The 23,703-nt window shown below is 35.3% G+C and overlaps 1 protein-coding gene and 1 non-coding gene across 8 annotated transcripts in view; one reads left to right on the top strand and one right to left on the bottom strand.

Annotated features, from left to right (window-relative positions):
• The window catches only part of EFCAB7 (EF-hand calcium binding domain 7), a 48,642-nt gene that overhangs the window by 2,676 nt on the left and 22,263 nt on the right, over positions 1-23,703 (top strand). For all 7 annotated transcript variants that reach the window (XM_030913144.1, XM_010370701.2, XM_030913141.1 and 4 more), the window contains exons 3-7: positions 6,265-6,476; positions 7,115-7,201; positions 7,919-8,114; positions 8,560-8,681; positions 21,101-21,242. In XM_030913144.1, coding sequence (XP_030769004.1) covers positions 6,265-6,476; positions 7,115-7,201; positions 7,919-8,114; positions 8,560-8,681; positions 21,101-21,242 — 759 coding nt within the window. The remainder of the gene's footprint in view (positions 1-6,264; positions 6,477-7,114; positions 7,202-7,918; positions 8,115-8,559; positions 8,682-21,100; positions 21,243-23,703) is intronic.
• On the bottom strand, positions 11,497-11,558 carry LOC115892526. Its single transcript, XR_004052398.1, has one exon. It is a non-coding gene; the product is annotated as a U7 small nuclear RNA (small nuclear RNA).

Genomic DNA, 23,703 nt, shown 5'->3' with positions numbered 1-23,703 from the left:
TAGTAAGCTATTATGTCATATTATATAGTTACATATTCTAGGAACTACAAAATAAAACTTTCAATGTTTATACAAACTAGATGGGTAATTGAAAGCTTCTGTCAATTACTACTTGCTTAAGATATTTTTAATTCTCATTTTGGTGCTTTAAGATTTATCATAATAAAATTAAAACACTTTTGGCCTCTAAGTCACTAGTCTGGATTTGACCCATACTGAGGAAAGTGTAAAGGATATGTAAAAATGGGTGGAATGTCTGAAAAAAGTGAAGTATTGAGAGATAAGTGAACTTTTAAAAGAGAATTGAGTTTGGGTTTTTTTATTTCTTATTTTTATTTTTTGTTTTGTCTTTTATTGCTTCTGTCCTTCACATTTAAAAATTCCTCTCCTTACAAAGGTCCCCAAAACCACCAAATTTGGTCCTTGCCAGGAGTATCAAATGATTTGAGGTCTTTAGTCATGAGAGAGTAGTAAACAACAGTACTAGATAACACTGACTACTCATGTCAGTTTCATCAAGGCTAATAACTTTATGGGTAGAGAAACTAAGTTATTTTGCCAATTTTAGAATGAATTTTCTTAAACCAAAACCCTGACATATTTTTGCAGCAGTGTCTTGAGTTTGTATCCAATAAGATCTATTTGAGGAAATGTATTTTGAGGAATACAAGAATTGACAAGATTAAAATTTATTTGATGTCTAAATAAAATATATTATTTGTAAAGTAGTTTAAATGCAAATGCACATGACTGACTTTTAAAGTCATGTTTAATTTTGATTTACATTATTTTAAAATTACTAACATGCTCTATTTTGAATTTTAAGTATTTGTGTTTAATTCATATACATTAAATGTTTAGGCAGACATCCAATACATTTTTTTTTTTTTTTTGAAACAGAATCTTGCTCTGTCTCCCAGGCTGCAGTGCAGTGGCGCAATCTCAACTCACTGCAGCCTCTGCCCTCTGGGTTCCAGTGATTCTCCTGCCTCAGCCTCCTGGGTAGCTGGAATTACAGGTGCATGCCACCATGCCTGGGTACTTTTTGTATTTTTAGTAGAGACGGGGTTTCACCATGTTGGCCAGGCTGGTCTTGAGCTCCTGACCTCAGGTGATCCGCCCACCTCGGCCTCCCAAAGTGCTGGGATTACAGGCGTGAGCCACCACGCCTGGCCAGTAAATTAAAATGACTTCTAATTTGCCATGTTTGCTGAAATAGCTGAGATTTTTTTTGTTGTTGTTGTTACTGTTTTGAAAATATACTAAAAGAAGGAATCTGCTAAGTTTAAAAGTTTAACATGCCTTCCACTACTATGGCATTTAGTTTGTGAATCAATGTGTATGTATTACTAAGGCGTTATCAATCTTATAAAATTATCTGGGAGGATAACAATGCAGTGTTTGTCTCTTCAGTGTTATATACACTTTTGGTTTTAGGGTGGAATACTCTGTTAACGTTGTAATAACTGATTTTAGATGAACTGTTTTTTAAAAAGGAGTAACATGAACCAGAGCTGCTTCTTATTGCTATGTCTTTCATCTATATCCTTCTGCCATTATACATATAACATGTGCATTTCCATTTTAAGTTCGGATAGAGCAGTAGCATTACTATAGCTTTAAGTTCCTTTTTTGTCAATTTATAAATAATAAAGGCATTATAGACTCATGTCAGAACTTTAAAAGTAAACCCTGGCAAAAGATCCATATCATGGTGTCAAAATTTAAACATCTACAGCTACCTAATATTTTTACTATCATCAAACTTAATTAGATCCAACTAATTCTAAACCTAGAGATTAAAGTTAGTAGGAAATAGATTGTATCAGTTTCTTAGATATGGGTATGTCTGCTTACTGAGTACATGTTTTGGCACAATTAATTTTATTCTGAGAAAGTTGTTCTTTTCTAATTACCAGTACATTTTTAAAACAGTATTTTCTTTGTTACTAAAGATAGCAGCAAGCATATGCTAAGCTACCACTTGTGAGAAAAAGTTACACACCTTTTTTCTCAAAACTGAACAGAAAATATAATTTTCTTTCATGTGGACTTCAAATGCTGGCAAGGATGTGGAGAAAAGGGAACCCTCATGCACTGTTGGTAGGAATGTAAATTAATACAACCACTGTGGAGAACAGTTTGGAGGCTTCTCAAAAAACTAAAAATACAGCTACCATAGGATCTAGCAATTCTACTACTTGGTATATACCCAAAAGGAAATCAGTATATTGAAGAGATATCTGCACTTCCATGTTTACTATAGCACTATTCACAATAGCCCAAATTTGGAAGCAGTGTAAGAGTTCATCAACAGATGAATGGATTAAAGAAAAAAAAAAAGTGGTACACATACACAGTGGAGTACCATTCAGCCATAAAAAAGAATGAGATCCTGTCATTTGCAGCAACATGGATAGAACTGGAGGTCATCATGTTAAGTGAAATAAGCCTGGCACGGAAAGGCAAACATCACATGTTCTTTCTTATATATGGGAGCTAAAAATTAAAACAATTGAACTCATGGAGATAGACAGTAAAATGATGTTTACCAGAGGCTGAGAAGGGTAGTGGGGGTGGGGGGAGAAAATTGAAAATAGAAAAATACAAAGAATAAGACCTAGTATCAGCTAGCACAACAGGGTGACAGTAGTAAAAATAAAAATTTAAGTGTACATTTTAAAATAATTAGAGTATAATTGGATTGTTTGAAACAAAGGATTAATGCTTGAGGCAATGGATACCCTATTTACCATGATGTAATTATTGCATACCTGTATCAAAATATCTCATATTATATATCTACTATGTACCTCCAAAAATTAAAGATTAAAAAAAAGAACCTTAGACAAAAGGCACTTTAGGCTTAACAATAAGGAAGAAATTTTGCAGAAAATTTTATATGATATTCATTGTCATAAAAATAATTTAGTAGTTGTGTAAGTGCATTCTGTATATGTACCATGATTCAGTTAACCACTCCTTGATTGTTTGAACATTGTTTCCTTTATTATTAGTAGCAGTAGTGTAGCAATATGATGAACATCTTTGCACACTAAGCCTTTTTAAAATAAAAATATTTTAGAGGCAAAAAAAAATTACAACTTCATTTACATCTACTTGTATTCCCAGCTTTTAAAGGGTAGGAGTTGGCTGGAGTTGGAATCCTAAAACACATATGCCATTTCTTTGATTCTGTGAACAGCTGAATTGTGTTCATTTACACACTAGGCAAAATACTTACATGTTGTTGCTAGGGCAGTGTGGTAATCAGGACTTTTGTTGACATCCAAAATAAAACTGTGAAAATAAAAACATTTCTATTATCTCCAATGCAACGAATTTCCACAAAGCCTTTATAGGTGTATGGAAGATGGCAGTTACCACAACTGCAATTTCTGTTAGCTCTGAAAGTCACTGGCATAATCTAGAGGAGAAGAGAATTTTATTTATAGATTTTTAATATGTTATTACCCATAAGTTATGGCCATAGATAGCAATTTTACACTCAGATGTAGACTTCCTATTTAGATTATAAAATTTCTTGCTGGGTGTGGTGGCTCATGCCTATAATCCCAGCACTTTGGCAGGCCGAGACGTGTGGATCACCTGAGGTTGGGAGTTTGAGACCAGCCTGACCAACATGGAGAAACCACATCTCTATTAAAAATACAAAATTAGCCAGGTGTGGTGGTGCATGCCTGTAATCCCAGCTACTCAGGAGGCTGAGGTAGTAGAATCGCTTGAACCCGGGAGGCAGAGGTTGCAGTGAGCCGAGATTGTGCCATTGTACTCCAGCCTGGGCAACAAGAGCAAAACTCCATCTCAAAAAAAAAATAAAGAAATAATAATAAAATAAAATTTCTTTTTTTAAGATGGAGTCTTGCTCTGTCACCCAGGCTGGAGCGCAGTGGCGCAATGTCGGCTCACTGCAATCTCCACCTCCTGGGTTCAAGCGATTCTCCTGCCTCAGCCTCCCGAGTAGCTGGGATTACAGGCGCATGCCACCAGGCCTGGCTAATTTTTGTACTTTTAGTAGAGACAGGGTTTCACCATATTGGCCAGGCTGGTCTCGAACTCCTGACCTCAGGTGATCTAACCACCTCAGCCTCCCAAAGTGTAATTGTAAACTCAAATTACAGGTGTGAGCCACCACGCCCAGCCTAGATTATAAAATTTCTTTGGAACTAAAAAGTTTGTATTGATGAACAAAAATCAGCCTATACTAGTACACAATAATGTTCAATATAACTGACTTGCTTATATCTGTATTTGTTACCCTGATCTGGTTTCTTTCTCCATGAGGATATTTCTTTAGTGAAATTGTTTTATACTTATTGGTCCTTATTACATTAAATTGTAGAATATCCAAATTATCGTTTTTTGATGCTGATTGGTGATACACAGATCTTGTGAATTCCTATAAAGATAGTTGGAACTATCCAATATAAGATTTTGTAATAGAATTTGGCAGTACAATTCAGGACAATTGTGTCTTTTAAAATTATGTTAATTCCTTCTGTGGTGCTTAGGAAATTTGTCATTGGTTCATTTTAGAAAATGTTATATTTCAGTATGCAGAGATGTATTTGCAGATTACCAAGTTACTTCTATTCAGCTATTCAAAATATCTGTAATTGCTTTAACGATTGTGTTTTAGTGTGATATGACATACGTAAATATACAAAGCTTTTCTCACATGTACTTCTTTGCTCTTCATAGATAGAAGGATGTGGTTAAAAATGAAGAGTAGTTTGACCATAGCAACTCTATAATAATCTTCTCTTACAATATATTGGCATTCTTGATTTTTAGCAGGGCCATAACTGCAAAGGGATACTTTATGTACATATATTTGACATTTGGAACATGATTAATGTTTTTGAAAGCTTAGTACCTAGCAATGATGAACATTTTAGATATCATGCCTGTTGACACTGATACTCTTAAAGGAATGATTTTCTCATTTCATTAAGATATTTGTTTTTTTAAATTTACATATTGTATGTATTTATGAGGTACAGTTTGACATTTCAATACATTTCTATGTTGTATAATGATCAAATCAAGGTAGTTAGTATATCCATCGCTGCATGCATTTATCTTTTCTTTGTGGTGAGACCATTCAAAAGCCTCTCTTCTAGCTATTTTGTAATATACAGTACCTTAATGCTAACTATAGTCACCATACTGTGCAATAGAATACCAGAACCTATTTCCCACTATCTTGATTGTAACTTTGTACCCATTGACCTACCTTTCCCCATCCTCCCCTACCCCCAGAGTACTTAGGTAGTACTTACAGTTCCCCTTCCCAGTCTCCAGTAACCACTGGTCTGTTCTCTACTTCTGTAATATTAACTTTTTTTTTTTTTTAAGATTTCACACAAGTGAGATATGCTGTATTTGTCTTCAGTGTCTAGTTTATTTCACTTACCATGTTGTCCTCCAGGTTCATCCATCTTGTTGCAAATGACAGGATTTCCTTCTTGTTTATGGCTGAATAGTCATTAAGGTATTTATTTAGCCAGAAAAAGTACTAATTCACACTTTTTGTGTTATCCTTTTGTCCCCCAAACAATTAAGTGGATGGATGGTTGTTTTTAATCTTGTATTACCTTTAGAAGCTTTTAGAAGCTCTTAAGTAATCAGATATTGGTAGTTATTTAAACCATGTAGGTTGAGAACCAAACTGTCAGAATAAGGAAAATCTATTTAATTCTGGCATTAATAATTAAATAATCTTTAGGTGGTGGCATACATATTTTTTTGTTTTTCTTTTCTTTTTTTTTCTTTTGAGATGGAGTCTCACTGTGTCACCCAGGCTGGAGTACAGTGGCACAATCTCAGCTCACTGCAACCTCCGCCCCCCGAGTTCAAGCGATTCTCTTGCCTCAGCCTCCTGAGTCATTGGGATTACAGGCGCCTGCCACTGTGCCCAGTTAATTTTTTCGTATTTTTAGTAGAGATGGGGTTTCTCCATCTTAGCCAGGCTGGTCTTGAACTCCTGACCTTGTGATCCATCCGCCTCAGCCTCCCAAAGTGCTGGGATTACAGGCATGAGCCACTACGCCTGGCAATATTTTTGTTTTCCAAAGTCAGGCCTATCTTGGTATGACTAGATAAACCAACACCAAAGGTAATGTACTGGTATATGTATAGTGTTTTTTAAATATCATAATACATAGTGATTTGAAGAAAAAATGCACTTAAGTACGAATTCCAAGTTTTACAATCACAAATAATACTTGTTTTGTTGGGCAGCTCTTCAGCATGCAGGAAGAAATCCATCCCAAAAGACCATTAATAAGTATTGGACTCCTCAAACTGCCAAACTGAATTTTGATGATTTTTGTATAATTTTAAGGAAGGAAAAACCTACTTCAAAAGCAGAACTACTGAAATCATTTAAGCAATTAGATGTAAATGATGATGGCTGTATTTTACACACTGACCTTTATAAATTTCTAACGAAGGTAAGATCAGTAAAACTGTTTTGTAATATGCATATTTTGTGAAAGAGCTTGGAATCTAGCTTTGACTACCAAAGTCCACATTAAAAATAACTATTTCATTGAGAGGTGAAATGAATTACTTACATGTTATTTATAAAGTACTTAGGGATCCTTCTGGATGAAAGGTTCTTTGTAAATAAAAGATAAAGTATAAAATTGAGCTTATGTTACCACCCCCTTGTGCTCCTATTTAATTTGTTCCTGTCCAGAACTTTTTGAAAATCAGTGATAGTTCCATATGTGATAAGTAAAAGGAAAACCAAGTATAAATGGGACTAGGAATCCATTCTCTTTTTTGGTACAATGTTAGAAAATATCATTCCCCTAAATTCAGTAGCAGTTATAACTGACTCTATAGTATTCAGGTTTTAGTTACTATTTAGTAAACTGAAATTCAGCACACTTTCACAAAATTTAATAAAATTGTGAAATTTATATAGCTGCCTCATTCTTTCTTTATATATATAATACTCATAGTTTATAATGAAGCAATACCTTAAAACTGTGGAAAAGATTAAAATGTGCTTCCACTATCCCTGTGAATAACAAAGTAGTAATCATGTTGCTTTAAAATAAATCTCCTTTTTTTTTTTTTTCAGAGAGGTGAGAAGATGACTCGAGAAGAAGTAAATGCCATAATAAATTTGACTGATGTAAATGCTGATGGCAAATTTGACTACATCAAGGTACATAAGCTCACATTGATGTAAATGTACATACTGTGTTGGAAAAGTGTTTTTATTTTTCCCCAGCTTTATTAAGGTATAACTGACAAATAAAAATTGTGTATATTTCCAGTGTACATGTAATGTTTTGATATATGTATACATTGTGAAGCAATTAAATCAGTTAACATGTCAACTAATTAACATGTCAGAAAATTATTTTTAAAGGGATGCACTTTTTAATATTGGCAATGATCTCCTTAAATATTGTACATGAAATTTAATTTTTCCAGTCCCACAATTGCAATCTGATGACTACATTAAAAATAATATAACCCAGTTAAAAAACGTGTGCTCACACACACAGACAGATACACACGTAAACATAGAGACCCTACTCAGAAATGTACCTTTTCTGGTAGAAGAATCATAAAAATTATTTTGAACAAATGCAAGTCTACACGTCTTGTAAAAAAAAGTAATATAAATCACCTCTCCTTGTGTAACATTTTATTTTCACTCAGAGTATGACCTCCTCATTGAATCACGGCTACATTTCACTAGGTCACTTGAGGCTGGTCAATCTGATTCAAAAAAATAAAATGTGTAACCATCAATAGGAAATATATTCCATCTATCAATCTATTCCTTGCCTACTAATGTGCATTTGCTTTCTCCTCTTCCCCAATGTATGATTGAATAGTTTTACCCACTGGACTTTTTTTTTTTTTCCCGTAGTTTTGTAAATTATATATGACAACCAACGAGCAATGTCTCAAGACTACACTAGAAAAACTAGAGGTTGATAGTAAAATGAGGCGTCACCAGTTTGGAAACCACATTGAAGGGTCCCCTGAAAGGGACCCATCACCAGTACCAAAACCATCACCTAAAATCATAAGAAAAACCGATCAGGAAACATTCTCAAATAAAGGTATTTACTTTTAACACTAAGATCTTCTTGATCAGAAATGAAGAGTCATATTCAGATAAATTTTTCCTTCCATTTCAGCTTCTCAGTGATAAAACAAATGAGAATCTAACTTTTGTTAGCTACCATTTCTAGACTCTCTTAGCTGTAAAAATCTGTTGAAGTAAAATTTTATTATGGAACTTGACTTAGCTATGCTCATTATATTTTATTAAAACTAAAATTTCAGACTGAAAGGTGACATATCCAAATAAGAATTCTTATTAGTAGCCTATAAATTAGGGACCATTAAAGCCTGATAAATATAAAACTTCTGACTTTATTTCAATAGGGAGAACAAAGAGAGTCAAAGTAATACAATAGATCTTTTATACTGCATTGTGTTTGGAAAAACCTCCTTTTGACAACTTTTCATAATGTGAGACCTAATAATCATTACTTGTTGCAGGGGACACCAGGAGTTCTTTACTGTCAGCACCCAGGAAGTTCAAAACATCTGTTTCCTTCACAATTACCATGGGGGCTAATGGTAACCAAAACTCAAAGTTAACTGAGCCAAATTTAATAAAGGTACAGTATTTTAAGTTAACAGAGATGACTTTCTCTGAAAAAAATTTGACATTAAGTTTATTAATAACTATGCAGTGTCTACAGGGAACCAGTAAAGTTTATGAAGTGATTCGAGGTTTTTCTGTGGAATTTCTACCTGTAAGCTAGTGTAATACTTTTAAATTAAAAATGATGAATATTATTATAAGCTTTTCAGTTTGAAAATGGTAACACTCAAGTTTTATAACTTGATGAGTAGATTATCAAGTTATATACTTTGGCAAGCAAATTTTTTTTTTTTTGTTTAACAAATATTTACCATAGATGTTTCTTATAAATAAATCATTCATTCAATTTCAAGTCCTATGAGAGAATGACAACAAAGTCACTTTGCTAAGTCAATATTTGTAGAGTGTTAATATTGATCTTCTTTCTTTGTTTTCCCTTTCTAGACTCAACCTTTACTAGTTTTCTTTCAACAGAAAATAATAGCTACAGAAATATAAAACATTAACTGGAAACTGCTAGGATACATTAAAAATGTGCACCTAGAGACCTCTGTAAAAGGGGAAAAAATGGTTATGACCACATACTATAACTGCTGTTAGAAAACTGAACTGATTGTTCTCAAGAGCCACATTTTTGTTTCAAATAACAACTCTGTATTTGTTATTGAACTCTAAAGTCCCTTATATCTTTAAATTGCTAGACAGTGACATTTGTTCTATATTAAAATTTTAAAACATTATCTCCAGGGAATTTTGTTCAGACTGTTTAGGAATCTATACACCCTAAGCAATTTGGTGTGCATGTCCAGCATGTTCATACACAATATTTAGTGTTCCAACAATATTATTTTCCACCGGTGGAACCTTTTTGTATTTTGCAACTAAATTAATTATTAATAAAATTAAGTTAGTTACATAATTATGGTTTACCTGATTCAAAAGCACAAATAAATGTAATTTTAGCCACTCTAAAGAGAGATATAAATAAATATTAATGTGGATTATGTTAAGTTATAGTAAGACTTTGTCTCTGTGTCATTAGTTGTGCTCATACCAATATAATTTTTAAAATTTAGTTCAATTCAACAAATATTCACTAAGCATGTAATGTGTGCCAGTTATTTTGCTTAGTGTAAAATATGAACTTGAATTTAAAAATATAAATTTTCATTTGACTATTAAGACTATACCAAGATAGTGTAGCATAGTATTTATTCATTCATTTATTCAACAAATAGTTATTGAATGACTACTCTGTGCCAGTGTTCTAGATGTTGATGAGATTAGTGATCTAGAGTTTTGGATAGAGATCTACCTGGGCTTGAATCTTAGCTTTATCACTTCATAACTGACCGTGGGCGAATTAGTCAGCAGCCCTTCAGTTTCAGTTTTCTTATCCATAAATAGGGAATAAGGCCGGGCGCGGTGGCTCAAGCCTGTAATCCCAGCACTTTGGGAGGCCGAGACGGGCGGATCACGAGGTCAGGAGATCGAGACCATCCTGGCTAATACGGTGAAACCCCGTCTCTACTAAAAAATACAAAAAACTAGCCGGGCGACGAGGCGGGCGCCTGTAGTCCCAGCTACTCGGGAGGCTGAGACAGGAGAATGGCGTGAACCCAGGAGGCGGAGCTTGCAGTGAGCTGAGAGCCGGCCACTGCACTCCAGCCTGGGCGGCAGAGCAAGACTCCGTCTCAAAAAAAAAAAAAAAAAAAAAAAAAAAAAAAAAAAAAATAAATAAATAGGGAATAATTATATTTAGTGTGCTTTGGAAAGATTTAAATCATACGTAAACATATGTAAAGCATTTAGCACAATGCCAAGGACATTAATAAATAATAGTGTTAATAATGTTAATACTATTTATTATAAAGAACATTAATAAATACTAGTATTAATATTATAGAACTAAGAAATAACTAGGTGCTTGTATGGGAATGCCATGATGAAAGTATAGTTTAAGAAAAGTTAATCTACTGTTGTATTATGTATAGAGACCTCAGAGACACCATCTAACAGGCTGATAGTTTTCCAAATATAAAGTGATGATAACTTGGCCTAGGATAGTACCTAAATGTAATAAGGTTGGGGCAGGTGTAATAGAAAAATGCCAAAATTAGTCTGTAAGTCATAATGATTATTTAACAAAGAGACTACTTAAGTTTTGTACCAAAGTCAAGAGCAGGGAATGGTGTGGATGATAATTGGGAGTGAGGTAAAATAAAAGGTACTAAGATAATTTAATGATTAAAAGAAAAGGGCATACTGTCAACTTTTTAATTCTGTGAGTTTCATATAAAATGTAATGCCTTTTGGAAATAATTGATAGCTGTGTATATCTTACCTTTTAATATCCTGTTTCTGATCTTGTATTGCCCACTGTTGCTTACTATCTGCTATTTCTTAGTTGAGCTGAAATTATTATTTTTTAAAGTAAGTGACCCTTTTGTTACTCAGCAGCATTCAGTTCTTTGTTTACATTTTTCTTTTCTTTTCTTTGTTTATTTATGCATTTTTTTAAGACAGAGTTTCACTTTGTCACCCAGGCCGGAATGCAGGCGGGATCTTGGCTCACTGCAACCTCCGCCTCCCAGGTTCGAGTGATTCTCCTCCCTCAGCCACCCAAGTAACTGGGATTACAGGTGCATGCCACCATGCCTGGCTAATTTTTGTGTTTTTAGTAGAGACAAGGTTTCACCATGTTGGCCAGGCTGGTCTCGAGCTCCTGACCTCAAGTGATCTGCCTGCCTTGGCCCCCCAAAGTGCTGGGATTACAGATGTGAGCCACCACACCTGGCCACATTTTTCTTTAATTCTTGTTTCCTCTTGGGGGATTTTCTGGTAAAAACAGAGAACCTGCTAGACAAATTCTAAAAGAACTGTAATACTTGAAGTTTTCTTTTTTTTATTTCACAAATTTCATATATTCCTGAGGTTTTATAACCGTTCTGAAAAGTACTTGGTTGTGAATATACAGAATAAATTACTGAAAGGATTGTTAAATTAATTTTCCAGATACTTTACATTTATTTTAAACAAGTTTAGGTATCTCACCTTCATGTGGAACAGAAAAGTATGGAATTGGGACAGAGAATGAGGGACTTTTCAGAAACTAGAAAATTGTTGTGATAGGTAAGAGTAAGCCATGTTTTAAACCATAAATCCATACAATTGGTAAAGGACTTGAATTACAAAAGGAAAATAAGATCCTTACAGGTACTATACATATATTACTTTCTATTGGCCATACTTAGTTACTATATTACTATTCTTTTTAAAATTCTGAATTCTATCCATTTACTTAGATTCTGTGATGATAAAGGAATGTCAGGAATTTTCCTTTCAGAGAGGAATAGCTTCACTTTCCTTGCTAAGACCAGTCATGTCTAGAATTAGAGTAAGCCCCAAACTGTCAGTTGTAAACTCCAGAGATGCAATACTTCCTATATTCAGATTCTTAGAGTATGCCTACATTTATATTGTATACATGTATATTGTACAACATATGCACACACATCACACACATATGTTGTACAACCTATATATTATGTCAAAACATATAGCATCTATATTGTTTACCATTTATATGTTATATATATGTCTATATATGGCAATACAAATATAAACGTTTTAAATTCCAAATGGTTCATTATCTGTTAATTTTTGTGAAAGCTCCATATAATAATTTTCTTGTAAGTTTCTCACATTTTCAAAATGTTGATCAATTCAACCTGTCAGTTAGGTTTCAGGCCACATCAATTTTACCCTTCATAAATTATCTATTTAAGTTTTTATTTTTTAAGTATGTATAGTTTACAATTATTTAATAACAAAAAATGCAACAACCGGTTACTTTCTTGTCTTATCATACCCCAAAGCAAATAGCCTCCTAATAAGTATGTGACATAGGAAATCTTTATAAAAAACAATAGTGATGATAATGATAGTGATGAGTTCCTCCTCTGACTAATCTATGGCAGATCTGCTTAATAATTCTTTCTCACTGAAAAATTTAATAATACAGAATTTGTATGTTAAATCATTTTCATTCACTACAGTGTTCCAAGAAAAATGTAACTATACTGATATATTTGTTTTGATAACTAGAATTTTTGGCTTTAGTATTTGGTTTTGTACTTTTAAGCGTGTCCTCATACATTATGAATGAAAATAAGTAAAATTTGTATATGACAAATAAACGAAATAACAGTTCAGTTTGCACTTACATGAATGTACCCGAATTAGTAGAATACAGCACCACCTCATGCCCTATACAAGAATTACAAGCTATTATTTTATTTCTGCTTTATAATGTCAAAAAATTATATCATACATGGAATTTCTTACTCTCATTCTAAAATTATTTTCAAAACTCAACCTTCTTTCATTTTTCTCCTAATACTCAAACTGTCAGCTTAATCTATAATCCTTTCAAATTGATTTATTTGAATGAGCCAGCCAATTTGTCAGTAATTTTTTCTTTTAGTTCATAACATTTTAGTCTAGGTCCTAGAGAAAAAGCTTTGTATGATTGAAAGTCTATTTGTTTGAAAGACATTTTTTTTCTTTTTTCTTTTTTTTTTTTTTGAGGCAGAGTCTCACTCTCTTGCACAGACTGGAGTGCAGTGGCACCATCTGGGCTCACTGCAACCTCCGCCTCCCAGGTTCAAGCGATTCTCCTGCCTCAGCCTCCCAAGTAGCTGGGACTACAGGTGTGCACCACCATGCCTGGCTAATTTTTGTAGTTTTAGTAGAGACAGAGTTTCACCATATTGGCCAACTGGTCTCGAACTCTGGCCAACTGATCTCGAACTCCTGACCTTGTGATCTGCCCACCTCGGCCTCTCAAAGTGCTGGGATTATAGGCATGAACCACCGCACCCAGCCTTGAAATGAAATTTTAAGTTTAGTATGTTTAATAACTCTGGCAGATCTTAAGTTGAATGTTTCCTGTTGAACAGTAGGAGCTCTAAGTTCTCCTAGTGGAGTTATTTCAAATTCAAATTGATCTGTTTATTACACTGAAGTTTGGTTGATATAAATAATGTGGTATTTGTCTTTAATAACTGTTGTTCTACCATTTTCCAGCTTTATTAATCCATATTTAATGTTATACTATGTAGTTTGTCTGCCTTTCCAAAGACACTCACAGATTCTCTTCTATTATAGCATTATTTTCTAGACATGGAACTTAGGAAAGACTTAGAACAAAAATGTTTAACTTGTTCCCCTGTTAAATTTATAAAGCCATGTCCTGTTAATCTGTGGCACTGGCCCAGAGGTAGCATCAGCACATCGAAAAATTCTTCCATCTTTGAGTTTCCTAAATGGCACAAATGGTGTTTACTACCAGTGTACCAGGTAAAGTACATTATTTTTAAAAGCTTAATTTAACCATTTTTTTTAAAGCTGGGGGTAGGGCTGCTGTGCTGATGATTACAATGTAAATTTAAGAAATTTTGCAGCTACTAAATGCTACATTTTTAAAGTAAGAAAACCAAATAATTAAGTTTGTCTGAATACTTATATGTGTGGAATCCTGAATGATAATGCCTTACCATACTTTATTGTAATAGTATCATATTCACAACGTTTCTTTTAAAAACTGGCTTTAAAAATCACTGCAGATATTTAAATGTGAAATAGAACAGAACTTAGAATATAACTTACACACTGGAGAGAAAGTAAGGAGACCTATGTTTTGGTTCTAGTTCTGCAGTCAACTGAGAACTATAGCTTTACACATATATCACTTTATTTTTCAGACTTTATCAAAAGAGAAGTCTGGACTAGATTGCTTTTTAGATTTCTTCTACCTTGAAGAGTCTGTAATTCTAAAGTATTATCCTTTACCTTTCCAAATAGGTAAATATAAAAAATATAAAATATATTAGATGAAATTCCATCTGATGCTATAATCAAAACTGATTGAAAACATTTAAATGTTTTCTGTTTAATGTCAGAATCATAATTCAAACTGTCTCAACGTATAAATTGTCTAAATACTGTATAGCATTTCTTTCATTTCTATTCTTTAGCAGTCATCACCATCCAAGGTCATGTTGATTATTTTAAGGGCAGTTGGGTCTGAGGTAATGCCAGCATCTGTTGTTAGTCCATATATATGCCCATCCAAGAGATTTACAGGGAAGCTAAATGAAAGCCTGTGTATCATTACTCATCGTTAATAGTTGAACTTGGCCCAGGCGCAGTGGCTCAAGCCTGTAATCCCAGCACTTTGGGAGGTCGAGGTGGGTGGATCACTTGAGGTCAGGAGTTCGAGACCAGCCTGGCCAACATAGTGAAACCCCGTCTCTACTAAAAATACAAAAAATTAGCTGGGCATGGTGGCAGGCCCCTGTAATCCCAGCTACTTGGAAGGCTGAGGTAGGAGAATTACTTAAACCTGGGAAGTGGAGGTGGCAGTGGGCCGAGATGGCACCACTGCACTCCAGCCTGGGTTACAGAGTGAGACCATCTCAAAAAAAAAAAAAGTTGAACTTCAACTTCTGCTTCTGCCACAAGCCCAAGTCTGAACCTCATTGTATCACAGATAATAAAAAATTTGAATTTGGTACCCTGAGTAGATTTTCTTTTAGAAACATGGTCTAAATGCAGAGTCCAAAAGTCTTGGACTCTAGACCTAATATTGCTACAAACTCCTTATAAAACTCTGAACCCATGTAACCTCTGGCTACCTCAATTTTTCTGTTTATTAAAATGACTAATTCATATCTACCCCATACTGCCTCATAGGGATGTTGTCGAAATATCACATATAATGACTTGTTTCTGTCATGGGCAATATACTTAACAAGATAAATTTCAGTAAGCTAAGGTCACATCTTAATTTCTTAGAATTAAAAATACACACATCTTGTATACCCCAAAGGTGTGACAGTGCAGCTGATTAGTGACTGACTGAAAGCTTGAGTATAGTTCAGTTTATAATGATAAAATCTTAAAATGCAATTGAAAAGGAAATTTCCAAAGAAAAGATAAAGATAAAAGAGAAAACTTGTATAAATTGAGAAATAACCAAAATGAAAATAAAAGGAATAGAGAAAATACATTCATTAATACTCACAGAGTGGTTAATATCTAAAATAGTCAAAATAATTTATTAAAATATGTAAGAAAAATGGTAAGTCTGCAATAGAGTTATGAGAATAGGTGAATGGGTAATTTATACAAAAGAAAACAAAAATAATAAACACATGAGGGAAATGTTCAACCTTGGTATTAACAATCAGATAAATTCAAATTAATGCAAAAGTTATTACAATACCATTTTTACTATCAAATACTCGAGGCATATACAAATATATGGAATACCATAATGAATGCTTTATGTACCCACACCTTGCTTATGAAGTCATCCCACATCACCCAATTTTTTTCACAATAAAACAATACCAAATAATGGTAAAATTATTACATTATATAACATTGGTGGTATTGTACAATTGGCAGTACTGTTTTATAAAGCAGTATGGGAACACATGTCAATAGCCTTAAAAATATACATACTTTTTTGCCTGAAAGTTCTTCTCAAGGAAATTATTCATTAGAAGAAAAACATTTAGACAAAAAAGTATTCTATTAATATTGTGATAAGAAATTAGAAATGACCTAAATGTCTAACACTTTAGAAATAGTTAACTAAGTAATGGTATACCAACTCAATGTTTGTTTGTTTTTTTTTTGAAACGGAGTTTTGCCCTGTTACCCAGGCTGGATGCAGTGGCACAATCTCAGCTCACTGCAACCTCCGCCTCCCAGTTTCAAGCAATTTTCCTGCCCCAGCCTCCTGAGGCTGGGATTACAGGCGCCCATCACCACACGCGGCTAATTTTTGTATTTTTAGTAGAGATGGGGTTTCACCATGTTGGCCAGGCTGGTCTCGAACTCCTGACCTCAGGTAATCCACCCACCTTGGCCTCCCAAAGTACTGGGATTCCAGGAGTGAGCCACCATGACCGGCCCCAACTCAATTTTTAATCATAGAACCATTTAAATTGAAATTTTGAATACTGCATAGCAAAATGGTTTTTCTTGTGGTAAAATACACAAAACATAAAATATACCATTTTACTCATTTTTAAGTATACAGTTCTGTGTCACTAAGTACATTCACACTGTTGTACAACTATCACTACCACCACCATACATCTCCAGAACTTTTTCATCTGGAACTCTATTCATTAAACAGCAACTCCCCATGTCCCCCTCCCCACAGACCCTGGCAACCACCATTTTACTTTCTGTCTCTCTGAATTTGACCACTCTAGGTACCTCATATAAGTGGAATCATCATACAATATTTGCTCTTTTGTGTCTGGCTTATTTCACTTAGCATAATTTCTTCAAAACTCATTCATGTATAGCATGTGCCAGAATTTTATTCCTTTTTAAGACTGAATAATATTCCCTTGTATGTATTTACCACATTTTGTTTATCTATTTTTCTGTCAATTGGCATTTGGGTTGTTTCTCCCTTTTGGCTATTGTGAGCAGTAATGCTGTGAACATTGGCATACATATCTGTTTGAGTCCCTGCTTTTAATTCTTTTGGGTCTATACCCAGAAGTTGGAATTGCTAGACCATATAGAATTATAGGTTTGCTTTTTTGAGAAATTGCCATATTGTTCACAATGGCTTCACCATCTTATGCATTTTATGTTCCTATCAACAATGCACAAGGGTTCCAATTTCTCCACATACTCACCAACACTTGTCATTTTCTGTTTTTTTGATAATAGGTATCCTAATGGGTGTGAGGTGGTATCTCATTTAGGTTATGATTTGTTTTTCCTTAATGATTAGTGATGTTGAGCATCTCTTCATTTGCTTATTGGCCTTCTAAATATCTTCTTTAGAGAGTTGATCATTTGATGATTCCTTTGCCCATTTAAAAAATCTGGTGGTTTGTTTTGTTGTTGTTGAATTGTAGGAGTTCTTTATATGCTCTAGATATTAATCCCTTTTTGGATATGTGATTTGCAAATAATTTCTCCCATTTCGTGAATTGCCTTTTCATTCTGTTGGTAGTGTCCTTTGATGCACAAAAGTTTTTATTTTGATGAATTCCAATCTGATTGTTGCTTGTGCTTTTGTTGTCATATCCAAGAAACCATTGCCAGATCCAGCGTCAGCTTTCCCCCTATGTTTTCTTCTCAGAGTTTTATAATTTTAGCATGTTTAGGTCTTCAGTTTATTTTGAGTTAATTTTTATGTATTGCGTAAGATAGTAGCCCAGATTTATTCTTTTGCAGATGGATATTCAGTTTCCTCAGCCTCATTTGTTGAAAAGACTGTCCTTGCCCTCATTGAATGATCTTGGCACCCTTGTTGAAAATCATTTGACCATATATGCAAGGATTTATTTCTGGGCTATCCATTCTACTGTTCTATATGTCTGTTTTCATGCTAGTACCACACCATTTTGATTACTGTATCTTTGTAGTAAGTTTTGAAATCAGAAAGTATGAGTCCTCTAGCTTTTATTGTTTTTCAACAGCAAAATATTTTGGATATGAAATTAAATTTTAAAAGCAGAACGTAAAGCGGTGTTTATTAAAATGTAGAAAATAGGTTTCTGCGTAAGGTCTATATTAGAAAGGATTACATGAAAATCTAAGTAGGGCGTTAGAATTATAGAGATTTTTAAATTTTTAAATGTGTTATTTTAAATGTATCAAAATATAAAATATAAAAATAATTATGAGATAAAATAGAAAAATGAGATGTAAGTATGTTAGGATAATTTAGCCTTCTTTTAAAAATGTGAGCATGACATGAAACCGATCTCAATGTAAATTATTTTTGCCTTTGCAGTGCCATGACAAATCTTTCTATAATGAATTAGAAAACATTTATGATGTTATTGTTATAGAGCTAGCATACACCTTTTCAGTAGTTATCAATATTATTAAAGCCTTGAACTGATTATCTAAATATTCTTACTTACATTTCAGGCAGGCAAGCCTACCAATAATAAAGTGAAAAGCATTTTTGCACATAGCTATGGTAATGACACAATTTCTTGTAGCTTCAGTAAAGAATCTTCTACTTTGTGTCCAAGCATTTTCAAGTTTTATTCTTTTCTTTTTTGAGACAGAGTCTTGCTCTGTTTCTCAGGCTGGATGGAGTGTAGTGGCACGATCTCGGCTCACTGCAAGCTCAATCTCCCGGGTTCAAGTGATTCTCCTGCCTCAGCTTCGGTGTAGCTGGGATTACAAGTGTGCACCACCACGCCTGACTATTTTTGTATTTTTAGTAAAGACAGGGTTTCACCAATGTTAGCCAGTCTGGTCTTGAACTTCTGACTTCCAGTGACCCACCCGCCTCGGCCTCCCAAAGCGTTGGCTTGAACTTCTGACTTCCAGTGATCCACCTGCCTTGGCCTCCCAAAGTGTTGGGGTTACAGGTGTGAGCCACTGTGGCTGGCCAGGTTTTACCCATTTCTAGTTATGAGATCCCATATATTAATTCAGACAAGAAGGAATTTGGCTAGACCAAGAAATGGTAAAGCCAATATAGAAAAGTCTTTCTCAAAAGTGATACTTGATATTCATCAGCATTGTTCTGTTGTGAACCTTTTTCTTTTTTTTTTTGAGACAGAGTCTCCCTCTGTCATCCAGGCTGGAGTGCAGTGGCATGATCTCTGCTCACTGCAACCTCTGCCTCCTGGATTCAAGCAATTCTCCTGCCTCAGCCTCCTGAGTAGCTGGGACTCCAGGCGCGTGCCACTATGCCCGGTTAATTTTTGTATTTTAGTGAAGACAGGGTTTCACCATATTGTCCAGGCTGGTCTTGAACTCCTGACCTCATGATCCGCCCGCCTCGGCCTCCCAAAGTGCTGGGATTACAGGTGTGAGCCACCGCACCCGGCCAGCTGTGAAATTTTATTCAGCATGCTTCTAGTTACCTACACTTGAAACAATTATTTTGCTTTTACATTTTTTTTTTTTTTTTGAGACGGAGTCTCGCTCTATCGCCCAGGCTGGAGTGCAGTGGCCGGATCTCAGCTCACTGCAAGCTCTGCCTCCCGGGTTTACGCCATTCTCCTGCCTCAGCCTCCCGAGTAGCTGGGACTACAGGCGCCCGCCACCTCGCCCGGCTAGTTTCTTGTATTTTTTAGTAGAGACGGGGTTTCACGGTGTTAGCCAGGATGGTCTCGATCTCCTGACCTCGTGATCCACCCGTCTCGGCCTCCCAAAGTGCTGGGATTACAGGCTTGAGCCACCGCGCCCGGCTGCTTTTACATTTAAAGTCATTTTTTCTTTCAATATATTTGTTTTAGCAATCCTTAATTCTTCCTTCTTAACATGCTCCTAGCACTAATCTCTCTATTACAGCAACATATTTATTTATTACTTTTCTTCAATACTTCATTTTTCTTTTTCTTTTTTTTTTTCTTTTTTTTTCTTTTTGAAATGAAGTCTTGTCCTGTTGCTCATGCTGGAGTGCAATGGCGTGATCTCAGCTCACTGCAACCTCCGCCTCCCCGGTTCAAGTGATTCTCCTGCCTCAGCCTCCCGAGTAGCTGGAATTACATGCACCCAGCATCATGCCCAACTAACTTTTGTATTTTTAGTAGAGACAGGGTTTCTCCCCATGTTGGCCAGGCTGGTCTTGAACTCCTGACCTCATGATCTGCCCTTCCAAAGTGCTGGGATTACAGATGTGAGCCACTGCACCCAGCCAATTTTATTTTTCTTACTCTTCTTTACCTTATGTCTTTTCCTAACTTTTCATTATTGAAATGCTATCTATTCTTCATAATATATAGTTCATCAGTTGCACACTCAGTTTACATCAGTCCCCCCACCCCAATCAGTTAGACAGTAAACATTTGTTGGGCCAATGTGTAAGGCACTATTTTAGTAACTTGGATAATGGTCAGTTCTTTTGCATGTATAATTATCTTTTTGTGTTAACCATATATTACTGCCAATTATAATTGGATTTTTTTGAGACGGAGTTTCGCTTTTGTTGCCCAAGCTGGAGTACAATGGCGCAATCTCGGCTCACTGCAACCTCTGCCTCCCAAGTTCACGTGATTCTCCTGCCTCAGCCTCCTGAGTAGCTGGGGTTACAGGCATGTGCCACCACGCCCGGCTAATTTTGTATTTTTAGTGGAGACGGGGTTTCTGCATGTTCAGTCTGGTCTCGACCTCCTGACCTCAGGCGATCCGCCCACCTTGGCCTCCCAAATTGCTGGGATTACAGGTGTGAGCCACCGTGCCCTGCCTATAATTGGATTTTGTTATGTTTGCTTTTTACCTCCTAACTATGTTGTACATTCCTGGAGAGCAATGATTATATTTGACATTTCTTTTATATCCCCCTGCATTTTCTCCTCATTACTATGCATACTGGAAACATTTAATAAATATTGTTTGAAATAATTTTTTCCTTCATTTCAGGACTGGCAATACATGCAATCAAAAGGTTGCTTCTTCTTAGAAGAAGATGGTGAAATCATTAGTCATCAGTACAGGATGCAAATAACTCAGAGGTCCATGGTTTATCTAACAATTAAGCCATTAAATCTGAGTCAAGTTGAAGGCAAGTTTAAATTTTTTGTATATTTTTAAAATGTCAAGTTGTACCCTCTTTGAAAGTACTTATGTAAGTATTCCATAGTCCTAGTTAGGAAATAAAATAATCTGCCTAAGTGAGAAACATAATGGTTACATTTCAAGAAAGTGTTGGCCTATACATGGCCTGTGTTAATCATATGAAAAGCAAGTAGATTGCTTTGTGTATATGTTTAAAGCATGTTTTATTAAAAACAATAACTTTTTCCAAACCTTTCTACAGCTAAAATAGAAGAAAATAAATGAAAAAAAAAATGTTAACTGGTTTCCTCATGATATAGAACTAACTTTTTTTTTTTTTTTTTGAGATGGAGTCTCCCTCTGTTGCCCAGACTGGAGTGCAGTAGCTCAATCTTGGCTCACTGCAACCTCCGCCTCCTGGATTCAAGTGATTCTCCTGCCTCTGCCTCCCTGAGTAGCTGGGACTACAGGTGCACATCACCTCGCCCGCCTAATCTTTTTGTATTTTTAGTAGAGATGGGATTTCACCATGTTGGCCAATCTGGTCTCAAATTCCTGACCTCAGGTGATCCACCTGCCTCGGCCTCTCAAATGGCTGAGATTACAGGTTCAAGCCACTGTGCCCAGCCAGAACTAAGTTTTTATTTGCTAATTAATCTTAGCTTTTTCCATTTGTCAGTTTTTAAAATTAATATGTCAAAGAGAAGTTCTGCAAGGGCATAATTTGGAACATATGAAACTGCAAGTATTTTTAATACCTTCAAAACCCTTTGTGACTTAGACAATATTTATTAATCTTTGTATTCATGGTAATATTCTAGGTAAAAATTAATACTTTTCTAGTATCTAAAATGGTTATGTAATTTTTAAGCAATGAAAGCTGTCTATCTATAAGGGTGATTTCCCTAGATACCTTTTTTAATGTTGGTTGTTCTAAATCAATATTTATTTTTCTTTTATAATGTTTACATACAAGCATTTTCTTCCTAGAGGATTCCCCTCCCCATCTTTTTCCCTCCTAAAGCAGAGATTTTGAAAGTTTTCACTGCATCTCTTGTGGGATATGTATAATATTTGGCAGATGATACTTTTAAATGACAATAACAATAGTTATTTTTCAGAGAGAGGAATCAAGATAGCCCTGCAAATTCAGTGTAGTTGTTAATTCTCTATATTCTTATTAATAAGATTCATTCATTTATTTATCAGATAGCTATCAAGGGCATTATATACTGGACATCAATTTAGGTGTTTAGGATACATTAGAGTTCAAAAAAGACAAAAATCCCTTCCCTCATCAACTTTCATTTTAGTGGGGGAAACAATACATAATAAACATAATAAATAGTAAATGACGTGGTATGTAGGAAAGTGATAAGTGTTATGGGAAAATCAGAGGGAAAAGGAGATAGTGAATGCTGAGGGAATGTGGGTTGCCATTGAGATGGAGTGGTTAGTATATGCTTCATTAGGAAGCTGTCATATGGATAAAGACTTTGAAAGAGATGTATGAGTTACCAACTGCTACATAAAAAACTACTGCAGAACTCAGTGGCTTAAAACAATTAAACATTTGTTCACTCATGAATCAGTGGATCTGTTAGTTCTTAGTCTGAGCCAGTCTTGTTTTTTCTCTGTAGGGCTTGCTCATACAGTTACGGTTAGCTACGGGTTAGCTGGTGGCTGGCTTTGCTAATCTTGGCTGGGTTCTCTCTCATGTATGAAGTCCCAGCTGGGATAACTTGACTCAGCTTCATATGATCTTTAATAATCCTTCAGTAAACTAGCCTGGACCTGTTCTCTTGGTATAACAGGGATCTGAAAACAAAACAAAACAAAAGCGGAAGCACAATAGAACCTCCTGAGGTCTGAGCTCAGAAGCAGCACAATGTTACTTAGTTATATTCTGTTGCTCACAGAAAGTCACAAGGCAAGTCCAGATTCATAGGCTGGGGAAATAGACTTGATCTCTTGATGGAAAAGCTGCGAAGCCACATTGCAAAGGGCTGTGGATACTGGGGGGAACAGCCATTTTTGCTGTCTTCCACAGAAGACAAGGGAGTAAGCCTTGTGGGTGTATGGTGCTGGAAGGGATGGGTGAAGATGGAGGAGGTTGCAGAGCATTCCAGGTAGAGAGAATGCTCTATGCAGAGGCTCTGTGAGAGTGTACTGGTGTTAGAAGAACAGAGGCTAGAGTGTCTCAAATGAAATAAGTGAGGAGAGAGTTGTAGGAGATGAAACTGGGGAGAAACAGGGACAAAATCAGGAAGAGGTTTCTTTTTGCCATAATTAGGACTTGGGCTTTTAATCAGAGAAATGAGGTTTTCCCCCTCATTTTTTGTGAGATGTTTTTCCTCATATATAAGGTCAAGATTTTCTCTTAATCTTTCATTTTCAGCAGTTTGAATGTGTGTCTAGGTAGTTTTTGTTGTTGTTGCTATTGCCTGGGTTTTTTGTTTTTTGGTATT

The sequence above is a fragment of the Rhinopithecus roxellana genome, chromosome 12, assembly GCF_007565055.1.
Source record: "Rhinopithecus roxellana isolate Shanxi Qingling chromosome 12, ASM756505v1, whole genome shotgun sequence".
In the NCBI taxonomy this organism is placed as follows: Eukaryota; Metazoa; Chordata; class Mammalia; order Primates; family Cercopithecidae; genus Rhinopithecus; species Rhinopithecus roxellana.
This window is presented reverse-complemented; position numbering and strand designations above follow the sequence as displayed.